The following is a 13,804-nucleotide window of genomic DNA, read 5'->3' on the forward strand; positions in this document are numbered from 1 at the left end:
TCTCTCTCTCTCTCCTTTTCTGTCTCTTTCATCTCTCTCTTTCTCTCTCTCTCTCTATTAAGATTTATTTTTGAATTAGTTTTATGCGAAAACTAAGTTTTCTTAATTTGATCCTTCAAACTGTCTTTAGTTCCAGCCTGAAGCTCAGCTGCTCACATGCTGTATGTTGACTGTTAAGGATCCTTCACTGTAAAATTGGTATAAATTAGTAAATATAGTTTGTATGATATATATATATGTTGTCGCTGTCCAATGGAAAACAAGTATCTCCAAAATGGTAACACTTTACAGGAAAAGGCACTCTTACTTTTCAATGTCAGTGTAAAGAGATTTTGTTCCAAGTGATTTTTAAAAATTTCTTTTGGTCCATGCATCATAAATTTTTTTACACAATGTAAAGGAGAGCTGGTGTGTTGAAATGATGTAGAAAACTAAAAATTGACAAAAATGGACATGATATACTCATTATTTAGAACATGCCATCACTGTTGCTCCCTCTGGACTCTGGTGATGAATATTGGAAACTGTGTTCACTCTATTGAAATCACATGATTCTCATGACCATGTTATTATTAAATAACTTATTAAATTAAATTATTATTGAATAATTAAAAGTAAAATATACATTCTGATAAAGCCTATTTGTCCCCCTAACACAACACCCTGCGTTTCAAACTCAAAAAATCTTAATTTGTGGTTAAATTTCGAAAGTAAGTTGGCTAAGAAGCTATCTTTAGCTTCATCCAAGGTAGGCAAACTGAACCTTTTTTTTCAGTACTGAGAGCTGTGCTGTGGAGTTTTTAAATTGATGGTCATCTTTTTTTAGGAATATCATGGATATTGTGTGAAACAGACTTATAGAAATCTAGAAATAAAAAGAAAATAAAAGAAAAAAGGAGTCCATGTATAGATGTAAGGAACTAAATTCGGGTCCAAGTCCCCCATGAGCAAGCCAGAGGCGACAGTGGCGAGGAAAAACTCCCTAGGAGGAAGAAACCTCGAGAACCTAGGCTCAAGGGAAGAACCCATCCTCCTCTGGTCGACCCCGGATGAGGAGAGAATGACATAGCTAATGAGATTTTATAATTTGATGACAAGATACAACAAAGAAGCTTAGAGCTTGAACATCTCTCAGAAATATTCTGATTAATCCAGGAGAAGTAATGTAAAGTTAGAACCATCTCATAGGTTTTCTGTCAAAGTGAGAGATAGGATTCATGATCAGTGCCTGATGCTGGTGGCTCCACTATGGTAATAGGTAGTCATGGAGGCAGACGAGCAGGAGTGCATCATCAGGTCAGGCAGGAGGGACAGGTGATCAGCCAGCGGAGATAGAGCTCTGGTGACTCTAGCAGCTCTGGTGGCTCCCATGTGGTGACTCAGGCAAACGTTGCTCAGGGGCTGTAAATCCTGGAGAATAATTCCACGATGTTGGTAGCTCCTTGTTCCAAAATTATCCATCAGGATCAAGCGGGGAGGACAGTCATCAGCTCATAGAGAAGATAGAAGGAGAGAGTGCAAGAGAAAGGCAAACAATTTGTAAGTTAAGTCTGTTTATGGAGAGGTGTTGGAGAGCAATAGTGCAGACAACTGATATTAGCAAAATGTTTGTGCCAACAGATAAGTTTTGAGTCTAGTTTTAAATGTAGAGAGTGTGTCTGAGTCCTGAACAGAGTTCGGGAGATGATTCCACAATTTCAGGGCTATGTAGGATAATGCTCAACCACCTGCTGTGGTTTTTCTAATTTGAGGAACTGTCAGCAAGCCGTTAATTTCTGAGCAGAGCATACGTGTGGGTTTGTATGACTGAATTGATTCACTAAGGTACTGTGGGCCCAGGCCATTTAAAGATTTATACGTTAAGAGAAGGATCTTATACTCCACACGAAATTTAACAGGTAGCCAGTGTAATGACGGCAGGATTGGGGATATATGGTCAAACTTTTTGGTCCTCGTAAGGACTCTAGCAGCTGCAATCTCTACCATTTGGAGCTTATTTAGTAATGTATTGGAGCATCCAGCTAAAATGGTGTTACAGTAGTCCAGCCTGGAGGTTATAAAGGCATGCACCAGTTTTCCGCATCTTTAAGGGATAGAAAATTCCATAGTTTAGCGTGTTACCCAAGTGAAAGAATGTGGTTCTAACGATGTTGCAAACATGTGTTTCAAAAGAGAGACTGGAATTGAAGATGACGCCTAGATTTTTTACAGTAGTGCTTAGAATGACCGTGTGGCCGTCTAAATTTAGTACAAATTTGGAGAGTTGAGATCACTCTGCTTTGGGTCCAAGTACTAGGACCTCAGTTTTGTTTGGATTAAGAAGAAGGAAATTGTTGGTCATCCAGCCTTTGATATTTTTAACACATTTTTCAAGTTTATTTAGATTCAGAGCCTCATTTGGTTTAGCAGATATGTAAAGTTGCGTATCATCTGCATAGCAGTGAAAAACGCCGAACCTGCGAATGTGTTTGGGATCATGATCTTACTGAGTGGTCCAGCCACAGCCAGGTTTCAGCCTTCTGGCAGAGGCAGACAGATTTTGGGCTACAATTTTACATTGTCCATTAAATAGGAAAAAATGTAATAACCTAATTTTGCAAACAAAGGGTAAATGATTAAGGAAAAAAGGGCTGGTTCAAATCTAAAGAGAGAGAAAGAGAGAGTTGAGTGAGGTTACTGTAGAGTGTGTAGGCTGCGGTGGCCGGTGCTGTGTGATAGTGAGTGTGTGATCGTTGGTCTAGAGACGGAGACGGAATGTCCAAGGCTGATGGCCGCTTGATCGGCACTGCAGGGCCTTACCCAGCCGACTGAATACTAATGTACCACTTTATGAAGCCCTGCACACACACACAGACACACACACACACACACACACAAACACTGCCTTCTCAGCATCACAGCCCTAGCCTACCTCAGAACACTGTAACGATATACAATCTTCACAATTACTGGCACCTCTTATGAATATGAGCTAAAAGTGATATATAATATAAACCACAAATTTTGGGCTTAAACAAATGGTAGGACTGCATTTTTTTACACTATTTTTCAGAACAAAAGAAAGTTCTGTGTAGTAACACATACATAAAAATATATATATATTGGCGATCCTGATACCAATATTTGGTGAAGCCTCCACTGGTGAGAATAACAGCACTGAGCCTCTTTCTGTATGTTTCACAAGGTTGTAGAACACTTGTTGAGGGCTCCAGGACCACTCCTAGAACATTTCCAGTTTCTTGATATTCTTGAGTCTTCGCTTGTGGACTGCACTCTTCAATACACGCCACAGGTTTTCAATTGGGTTCAAATTTAGGGACTAAGAGGGCCATAGCAAAACAAAAAACAGATTTTATGTTCCTGCCACCATTTCCATGTGGATTTCTGATGTGTTTGGGGTCATGATAATAATAATAATAATAATAATAATAATAATAATTTTTATTTATATAGCACTTTTCATGCCAGTGGCAGACAGGTGATAACATTTATACAAGAAGTCATTAGTATTTATTTAGAATCAGAAGAAAATGAAAGATCAAAGTAGAAGATAAATACCATGAGATGTAGAGTTTTAATTAAATGCTAAGTTAAAGAGATACGTTTTTAGATGCTTCTTAAAAGTGAGCACTGAGCTTGACTGTCTAATAAAAGGTGGAATTAAGTTCCACCGTTTAGAAGCATAATAACTGAAAGAGGCCTCTCCATGTTTTCTGTATTTTACAGAGGGTATCTATAGAAGGCCCCTATCTGCAGATCTTAGATTACATGCCGGAACATAAACAGACGGACACTCTGTGATGCAAGCAGGTGCTAGGTCATTTTGAGATTTAAAAACTAGTAGCAGAACCTTAAAATCTATCCTGAATGATACAGGTAGCCAGTGCAGCTCTTTTAAAACAGGAGTAATATGATCTCTCTTTTTTGTTTTTGTTAGGATGCGCGGTGCTGCATTTTGTACAAGTTGTAAGGGAGTATAGTTTTCTTAGGAAGTCCAGTAAGAAGAGCAGTACAGTAGTCAAGTCTGCTTGTAACAAATGCATGAACAGGTTTCTTTGCGTCGCTCTGAGAGAGAAAAGGCTGAACTTTAGCGATATTTCTTAAATGATAAAAAGCTACTTTAGTGACTGTGTTTACATGTGGGATAAAACAGAGCTCAGAGTCTACGATCACACCCAGGTTTAGTACTTCAGGTTTGGTATATGAAGCTAAATAACCGAGTTTCTCATAAATAATTTTTCTCTGAGTTTCTGTACCAACGATTAATATTTCAGTTTTTTCATGATTTAATTGTTGAAAATTTTGCGACATCCACTAAGAAATATCTGACACACAGCTGATTAGTCTATCTACAGAGTCTTGATCATCAGAAGGAATAGAAATGTATAGATGGGTATCATCAGCATAGCTATGAAAATTTATACTATGCTTCCTAATGACATCACCTAGAGGTAGCATGTACAAAAAGAAAAGCAAAGGCCCTAAGACTGAACCTTGAGGGACTCCACAAGAAATGGCAAATCTTTTTGATGAATGATTTCCAAGTGAAACCATGAACTACCTATTACTTAAATATGATTTAAACCATTCTAAAACTGTGCCCGAGAGGCTGACCCAGCATTCAAGACGCTGGATTAAAATCTTGTGGTCAACTGTATCAAAAGCTGCACTAAGATCTAATAAAACCAGAATAGAAGGATTTTGGGCATCAGCGCTGAGCCTGAGGTCATTCATAACGCAAATCAATGCTGTCTCTGTACTATGGTTAGAACGAAAACCTGACTGAAACTTTTCATATAACTTGTTTGTTATTAGATATGCATTTAGTTGTTTGAAAACAGCTTTTTCTAAGACTTTACTTAGAAAAGGTAGGTTTGAAATTGGTCTAAAATTATTTAGTACAGAAGAATCCTTGCTACTCTTTTGTAGCAGAGGCTTCACCAGGGCAGTTTTAAAAGCTTCTGGAAAAACACCTGTTGACAGAGAACAATTTACAATAGTTAAAACTTCATTGTGAACACAATCAAAAACCATCTTAAGGAATGAAGTTGGAACAGTGTCATGATCACATGTGGATGAACTTACTTTGTTTAAAATAGTTGTAAGCTCCTGATAGTTGATAACCGAGAAAGATGTCAATACTGATGTAGGTGGCTTTTCAGGAACATTATAGGAACTTGTTTCAGTCAGCTGAGCTACACCCTGTCATGATCTTGCTGAATGGTCCACCCACAGCCAAGTTTCAACCTTCTGGCAGGGGCAGATCTTGGGCTACAATCTCATGGTATTTAGTAGAACTCAGTATGCCATAGATTTTCACAAGAGTCCCTGGATCACTAGCAGCAAAACAGCCCCAAAGCATCAGTGTAAGTATCAGGTGTTTTTCATTGTAAGCAGTCCCTTTTTTCACCAGATGTGATGATGGGATGCAGGAAGGCTGTTTTCATGGAACTCTTCTGGTCATGGAGGTGGGCTGTGACAGTGGATTTTGAAATTTGAAAACCAAAAGTTTCAACTAAACTGTGCAGTTCTGAAATTGTCATCTTTTGGGTTCGTCTTTGCCTCTCTTATCATCCTCCTCACTGTATGTACAGGCAGCAAATTCTCAACTGTTCCATGCTTTTCAAATGTTTTATCATCTTGAATGTACTAATGGTAATTTTAACTGACTTCTAATTTCTTTTTTAACCGTTTCCTGACTTGTGCAGGTCAACAGCCTTCTGTCTCATTTGAGCTGACAGCTCTTTGGTTTTACCCATGTCAATGGATAAGAGATTTTACATGTGTGTGACTTATGTGTGTCATATTTATACCTCAGGGAAAAAGGAAATGGCCATCACCAACGATGGAGTTCCTGGAGACTATGGTTTTATTTAAACAGTTCTGTAGGGGTGCCAAAACTTTTGCCCTCTATGTTTCCAAAAGAATTCACGATTCATAACATGAAACAACACTATTGTAGCAATTATATCTATTAGATAAATGTTAAAAAATTTCTCCAAACATTTTTCAGGAACATTTAGTTTATATAATTCTTTTTGCCCAGTTTCTTGAGGTGTGCTAATAATTCTGGAGTTGACTGTAAATTATGTTTTATTGATTTTCTAAGTGAGAATAAGTTAACGCAACATTCACAGAGAACACATTTTTATTTGCTGTCTTTACATATTGGGAAAATGTGCCCTGTGCAAAAGTAATGGCACACTTTATATTTTATGCTTTATTTTCCCCCAATTTAGAACATTTTGCATATAGAAATTTTGCACTAAAATGTGCAGAAAATGCCTAATTTAAGTTTGTTCTGTGTACACAGGTAATTGTTGTGCTTTTAAGGTACATTTACATTTTCTGTACCCTGAAGGGACAAAAATCTACTTGTACAGTACCATTTTTTTGGATAGTGTAGTTGAATGGTAGATGTCCAAGATGAAACCAGTAGAGGTCTTAGTTACTGGTCCTGCAGGGCCGTCACTGGAGGTCAAAAGAATAAGGGAATCACTGATAACAGTGTGTGTGTGTGTTGCTCAATATCTGTGCACAGTGCAGTGATTCAGCCCCCAGTACAACATCATTACAGCATCTATCCTGAATCCTGCTGCTACACACCCTGCACACAAACCAATGTCCTAGTCTTGTGAAAAATCATTTCTACTAAATTTATTGTAATACTAATTAGAAGAAAACATACAGAAATTTTAGCTATGTCCACATGAACAGAGCTATGAACGATTCCAAAATAACAGAGAGCTAGTGTAGCATAGTTTCAAGAACAATGAAGCTATAATGGAATTATTATTCAGATTGAAGTTCTAATAAAATGAAAATGAATATCCAGAATATAGTTATAATGAAATGAATGTCCTTAATGAAATTACAGTCGTATGTATGTTTATTCCGTGTACAGGATATATTAGCTTATGTTCACTTAGAAAATCAACAAAACAGGACATTTACTGGGAGTATTCACACTTTCCCACAAGACTTTTTATTATATTTTATTTTGTATAATAAATTTATTCATAAATTAATATCCAGCTAATATTCAGAATGAAACTATAATCAAACAAAACAATCCACAATAAATGTATAATAAATATCCAGAATATCCTTCATTTCAAAAGTACTGATCAAATTTTGAGGCGGATAAGTTGAGCACAATTTACTAAGATACAGTAGATACTTTGTGTGAGTTATTTTTGAATGAAATGAAAAAAAAAGATAAATACAGCAACTGATTCCAAACTTTTAAATCCACAAATGTCCCTTTTTGTAACGTGGCTAAAATCCTGGTTTTATATTATGGGGTGATGGAAAGTTTGGTCATTAGCTGATGATGTGAAGCAGGTGTGTTAAAGCGGATAAAAATGACCCCCGCTGTGGTCCATCAGGATGGTGTTTGAGGAACACTGCTCAGTCAGAATGAGAGAAGCGTGGTGTGTGTGTTTTGAGTGGTGTTTGGTGTGTGTGTGAGAGTGTGTGTGTGAGGCCGAAGCTGAGAAGAAAAGCAATCATGTGGAAGAGTCTCCTACTGGAGTGTGTGAATGAGGGAGCGAGGAGCATCAGCAGGAGAGCGGGTCATTTAGATAAGCCTGTTTTACACACACACACACACACACACATACACACACACAGATGAAACAAAGCTGGTCTTTGACTTTTTAATAGATCTTTTACTTTAACATCATTTCTAAGAAAAAGCATTAAAAGTTCATGATGTGTGTGTGCATGTGTGTGTGGGTGTGTGTGTGTGTGTGTGTGTGTGGGTAAGTGAGTGTGTATGATCCAGTCTGCACAGCTGGGGGACGGAGCAGGAGTGGGGTGTGTTTCTATAGTAACGCCTGCAGGCTCCCAGGGTGGGACAAAGACAGAAATCTCCGACTCGTTTCCTTTCTATCAACTGCACACTCTCAGAGAGAGAGAGGGAGAGAGAGAGACAGTGAGAGAGAAGGGGAGAGAGACATCATTATTAAAGAAAAGTCAAATTACTCTTTCTCCCCTTACCCCAAATGTAGTCCATCAACTACAATGCTTGCTGTCTGAAGTTTTCCTCTTTCATTTTGCACTAGAGCTCTGAGGCTAATAAACTTAAGTAATGAAAGCTTTCATCACCAATTTCAAAATGGATCAAAATATATAGCTTAAAACAGCAGTTGCAGAAATCCTAAAGCCTAATTTTTTCTTTATTTTGTCTGTTTTTATAGACTTTATAGACATATATGCCTGCAATGATTGGCCAATGCATTGTTTACTTAAAAACAAAAGCACACTGCAGTGCTGTGTAATTTTAAATCCATGATTCTGACAGCCTGCAGTGCACAACAGGAAGTGTAGGGGGCAAAATGGCTTCTATTGTATTATTTACAAGGCACTCTTGAATACTCTACAATGCTAATATGATACGCAGTCACTGTGACAGATTGTAAAGTTGTTACAGTCATATGCAAAAGTTTGAGCACCCCTGGTCAAGTCACATGTTTTGTTGGTTTTCTAAGTGAAAATAATACATACAGTTAATACATCCTCTACAAGGAACCAATGTAAATATTTTCTGCAGATTTGAACACAAAAGTTTTTTTTTGATAAATTTAACATTTGAGCATTTTAAAAAAAGTAAAACATTGATGTAAAGATGTACAATGTGCCATAACTCTTGCAGAGGCTACATTTTATATTTTATCATTTTTTTCAAGTGTGCTAAATTCAGCACACAAAGTAATTGTGGAGTAAAGTGTGTTTTCTGTAGACAATGTGTTTAATGTAGAAAATCAACAAAACGTGTGATTGACCAGGGGCATCTAAACAAACAACTGGACATGATATGTCCATAAAAGAAGAGTTCAGGTCACCCAGAATAGTTAGTTATATAAATGGATAATAGTCAAAGGACTAATCAGTTATAGAAATCATTGTAAGGTGCAACTCTAATCAGTAACAGTGTTATACAAAGGAATAAAACATTTAGGTTTATTACACAATGAGACACAATGTGAAAATGTCAGCTGCTCTTTACTTTTTGTCAAAATGTCATGATGAATGAACCAATAGAGATGGTCCAGAATTGCTTGGAATAAGATCTTGCTACATTAATGTACATTGAAATTTTAAAATGTTTTTCCCTCTCCTGTAAAGTTATTATGGAGATCTGAGGTTTTGATCCGACAGGCTTTTTTCTATTTGTCTCCCCAATTTAGTCGTTTAAAATTCCATCCACTAGCTAGGTCTCCCCCCAGTCACACAATGCTAGGAGTGGTAAGAGGATGAAGGCCAGCACATGCTTCCGCTGGGTCTTGTGAAGTGCCGCCGCATCTTCTTGAAGTGCCGCTAACACAATTCCATTGGACAACTGGAATGTGCTTGAAGGACACTAACCTCCATTTCTGTTGCGTCAGCTAAATATCGTGCTGTTATAGGGAGGAGAGGAAGGGCTATCCTGCCCACCCAGAGAAAGTGAGGCCAACTGTGCTCTCTTGACCTCATCAAACTCACAAGCTCTTGATGATAAAGCCAACGACTAGACAGCTCTTAATTTGGTTTCTAACTGGACTCTTCTCTGCTTTGTAGGTGTGGATCATTCAAACCTGGACTTAAGGAAGAATTTTGTAAGTGTTTCTTATAGTTTCTGAAATCAAGCACACACACACTCACACACACACACACACACACACACATGCACACACATACTGTACCTTTTAGAGTGAAATCTGTTGTTAGAGAAGCTGAGGGAATAGAGGGAAATTAGATGAATTCTATACACACTGTAATCTGGCTGCTGCTACACAGATCAAAGCGAATGGCGCAATGGCTGTTTTTCTTTTTTCTCTTCAGTAAAAGCTTTGCCTGATTTAATGAAAGAAACATCTCTCCTACTGGGGGACAGACGGAGGGACCCCAGCAGCGTGTGTGTGCATGTAGCAGGGGGTCTCTCTCATCTCCTGATTACATCAGACTGTCACAAAGACAGGACGTTCCGTGATTGTTTTTTGGATGTTTTTCCCATCATGTTTACAAGATTTGATTGAAACAGAAGATAAACTTTGAACAGTCAAATCTGCTGACTAATGGCTGCCCAGTGTCTATAGGGGGAGAGGAGAACAAAGGCTTAACTCCTAATTAATAATTGAAGGGGGAAGAAATGGAACTGTAGATGCTAGCATAAATGCTAATAATGTTAGGGTTACCTACCTAGCTAGCAAACATAGCAGTGAACTCTTTACAAACTGATAATTCTGAAAAACAAAACAATCAACATATCAATGTACCATTCTAGTTTACATTCTGGTACACTTAGTTGTCATGTAATAGTGCTTGCTGACTTTATCCTCACCTGGGAGTGTAAAGATTTCACTAAATTGTTTATATAAGTATGACCATTTCTCAGTAATGTTGGCTTGAGTTATAAATGGCTTTTCACTAAAATCACCCAGTTGATTCACCTGTCCAACCAAATCAAACCTTTAGTAGCAGTGTTTACATCAATGTTATTGACTTTGAATTGAATTTTATAAGTAAATTATAATTTATAAGGAAATTATTTTATAATTTCCTTATAAAAACCCTATAAAAATCCATAACTAATTACCTTTTAAGCACATTAAGAACGATCACTTTGATTTTGCTTATAGATCCGCATAAATATTTCAGTGTTGCGATACATATCACCCATTTAACACACAGATTATCCATAGATCATCCATAGATCCCAATGGGTCACTTATAGATCCCCAATAAATTCCTGATAGATCGCATACAGATCACCCATTGTTCAACCTAGAATCCTAATAGATCCACAGTTCCCCCACAGATTACCCATGGACCGTCCATAGATCTCTGGAGAGACCTCTGGAGAGACCTTAGACCTCTCATATAAACCACATATATCACTCACAGATCACCCAAATATACCTCACAGACACTCCTTTGATGACCCATTTATAAACATGGATCATACATAGATCACCCACAAATCACCAACAGATTAATTTAAATTCCTAATACATCATTCTCACATCTCACACAGATCACCGATAGGTAACCCCTAGATTGGCCACGTATTTTCCTTAGATTACCACTAGACTGCCCATACATACACCATAGATCACCCATAGATCCCTGATTAATGCCCTTTAGATCCATAATGGATCACATAGAGGTCTTCCCATAGACTCCCCAGTGATCTTCCATATATGGAATTCCAATTGGTCCTACACAGATTCCCAATATATCCTGTATAGATCCTCCACAGATCCTTTGTAGTTTCTAGTAGATCACCTATAGAAATTCAGTAGATCTAAATCTACGTCCAGATGTAGATGCTCACCTTAGTGTGCTGGTGTTTTGGCTTCATAAGTTTGCTCGTTGTTTGTATTTGCAGGAGGCATTTGCGAGTTTTGACCTGCGTGGTGCTCATGGCCTTTCACACGATCCAATGCCACAGAGAGACGAGGAGAATGGGTACTCTTACATTCCATCAGCCGAACACATGCATACGACAAGCTTAGTTTTCATTACTCCAGTCAGCTCAGTGATAAAGCTTCTTAATCAGCTCTACCTGTCCTGGCTTATAGAAAGACAGGAAAACATTAACAATACCTTGGTACTCCATATAGACGGTGTTTTATTAATCAATTTGCCAGATTATTTATTAAGTAATTAATTTGTTTATTTGTGTGTGTGTGTGTGTGTGTGTGTGTGTGTGTGTGTGCTTGTGTGTGTGATCAATGTCATACTTTCCCAGCCATGGTACAAAGTGTGCAGGTGAAATTGCTATGGAAGCTAATAACTCCTTCTGCGGAGTGGGCATTGCTTTCAACGCACGCATAGGAGGTGAATAGAGCATAGGAGTGTCCAGTAAATGCAATATGCTACAGTACATTACAGTACAGTACACACAAAACTTCTATGTTTTAATCCTCTTAAGTTTGAATAGGACTTTGGTTCTGTAATGTTTGTCCAACCTTGTAACAAAAGAACACTTTTCTGAACATGAGCATTTCTGAACATTTGGGGCCCTAAGTGACATCCTACTTGTAGGTGTGCACACAATACCAATCGCTGAATTTGTATGCAAAAAACCATGAATTAATACTTCTTTAACTTTGATCAGGAAAAAAGAAGCTAAGGTAAACACAACTAAGCTATAGTGGGGATATAGACAACTAAATTGGAAATAGCTGAACCATCTATATAATGAAAAAATACAAATGAATATGAAATACATTGAAATAAATTACAATGTATGTTTAAGTAGAATGTATCATTTGTGCTTTTTGGAAGCAAAGTCATCAGTGAGATATCTTTAAAAGATATTTTTCTGCCAATATTATGAACCCTTGTGTCATGGAAGTCTTAAGCAACAGCTTATACAACTTATAACAGTAAACGGCCTTAGATTTGTGGGCAGAGCACAGATAGATCAATTCCTATTCAGACAGCCTTGATGTTTGAAGGCCCAATTGCTGTGTTGAGGTATTCGTCTGCTGGATGGATCAGTGACGGACTCCATGGAGGCCACGGCTCTCACTTATAACAATGACTTCATCCACATCTACATCTGCTGCTGGGGGCCGCGGGACAATGGGGCCGAAATGGCAGGGCCAGGCACTCTGACGGAGAAAGCACTACACCTTGGAACACGCAAGGTACACACACTACACACACACAAACCGAAATTCATTAAATAGCCACTTTAGGAAGAGAACTACTTATACTCACTCAGCACTTCATGAGCTTCACCTGCCTTATAACTCCACTGAATAGGTGTACAATGTCCTGGTACAGACTGTAACCCACCTGTTGCTGCACAGTATATAAGCCCTATACCCTGCCCGTAATTGGTTAGTTTCTGACTGCAGGACTGCTGTTGACCAGATAACATTTACGATACGAGTGTATCAGGCACAACGGTGTTACTGGAGTTTTTACACGTGTCAGTGTCACTGTTAGGTTGAGAGTGGTCCAACTCCCAGAAATGTCCAGCCAAGAACAGCTCTGCAGCCAGAAAATGATTACAGATGAAAGGCTAGAGTTTGGCTAATAAATTGTCCAGCAACACATGGACTACAAAGTCTAACTGTACACCAGCAAGGTGGAGATACAAGCGAGGGGTGTAAAATAGGGATTTTTACCTTCCTTCTATTAGATGTTTTAACCATTTTTGCTATTAAAATATCTATATTTGAAAAGGAAAACTGTTCAAAGGTCCTAATGACAGATTTTGAATTATTATGAATAAAGAATAATAATAAAAAAAAAACAGGGAGATGCCACAGCCATCAATGGTTGGGAGTCCAAGAGAGCATAATAGACCTTTATTTAGCTGTAAATAGTAGCGTTATCGAACTTCCGCCCTGCACCGTTTAACAAAGCAGCAATGGCTGGTTTTTAGCCTCCCTCAAAAATCTTCAGTAATAGGAAACCTGTTGGCTGATATTGTCTGATAGTTCCTCAAATAGGGACGGAAGGCTAGTTTGACGTGGCTGAAGCATGTTGTGCTAAAAAAAACTCCCTGCTGTGTAGAGCTCAGGGGCGAGCCCAGTAAACGGAATACACTGTGGCAGACGACTGTGCCGTACATCTCACGTTTGAAAGCGTATCTCCATGTCAAAGCTTCTGTGTTTAGATGGCGGAACATATTACACAAAAAATATGTCTGAACCGTGAAGAATCTGCCTGAGACAAGTTTAGCAAAGTGGAGAAGAAGCAGATCTTTATGTTCAACACCACATCACAGACCCCCAAACAGATTGGCACTTGTTGCCCTTCTTTTTGGAGGAGAAAAAGCCCACTAGGTTTAATTACTCCTACT

General features: G+C 38.2%; 1 protein-coding gene across 1 annotated transcript in view; it reads left to right on the forward strand.

Annotated features, from left to right (window-relative positions):
• Positions 1–13,804, forward strand: part of LOC118797500 (PC3-like endoprotease variant B) — a 170,922-nt gene that overhangs the window by 96,912 nt on the left and 60,206 nt on the right. The window contains exons 7-10 of the mRNA XM_036556873.1: positions 9,562–9,599; positions 11,372–11,451; positions 11,735–11,823; positions 12,466–12,638. Of these exons, the coding sequence (XP_036412766.1) occupies positions 9,562–9,599; positions 11,372–11,451; positions 11,735–11,823; positions 12,466–12,638 (380 nt within the window). The remainder of the gene's footprint in view (positions 1–9,561; positions 9,600–11,371; positions 11,452–11,734; positions 11,824–12,465; positions 12,639–13,804) is intronic.

The sequence above is a fragment of the Colossoma macropomum genome, unplaced genomic scaffold, assembly GCF_904425465.1.
Source record: "Colossoma macropomum unplaced genomic scaffold, Colossoma_macropomum, whole genome shotgun sequence".
NCBI lineage: Eukaryota > Metazoa > Chordata > Actinopteri > Characiformes > Serrasalmidae > Colossoma > Colossoma macropomum.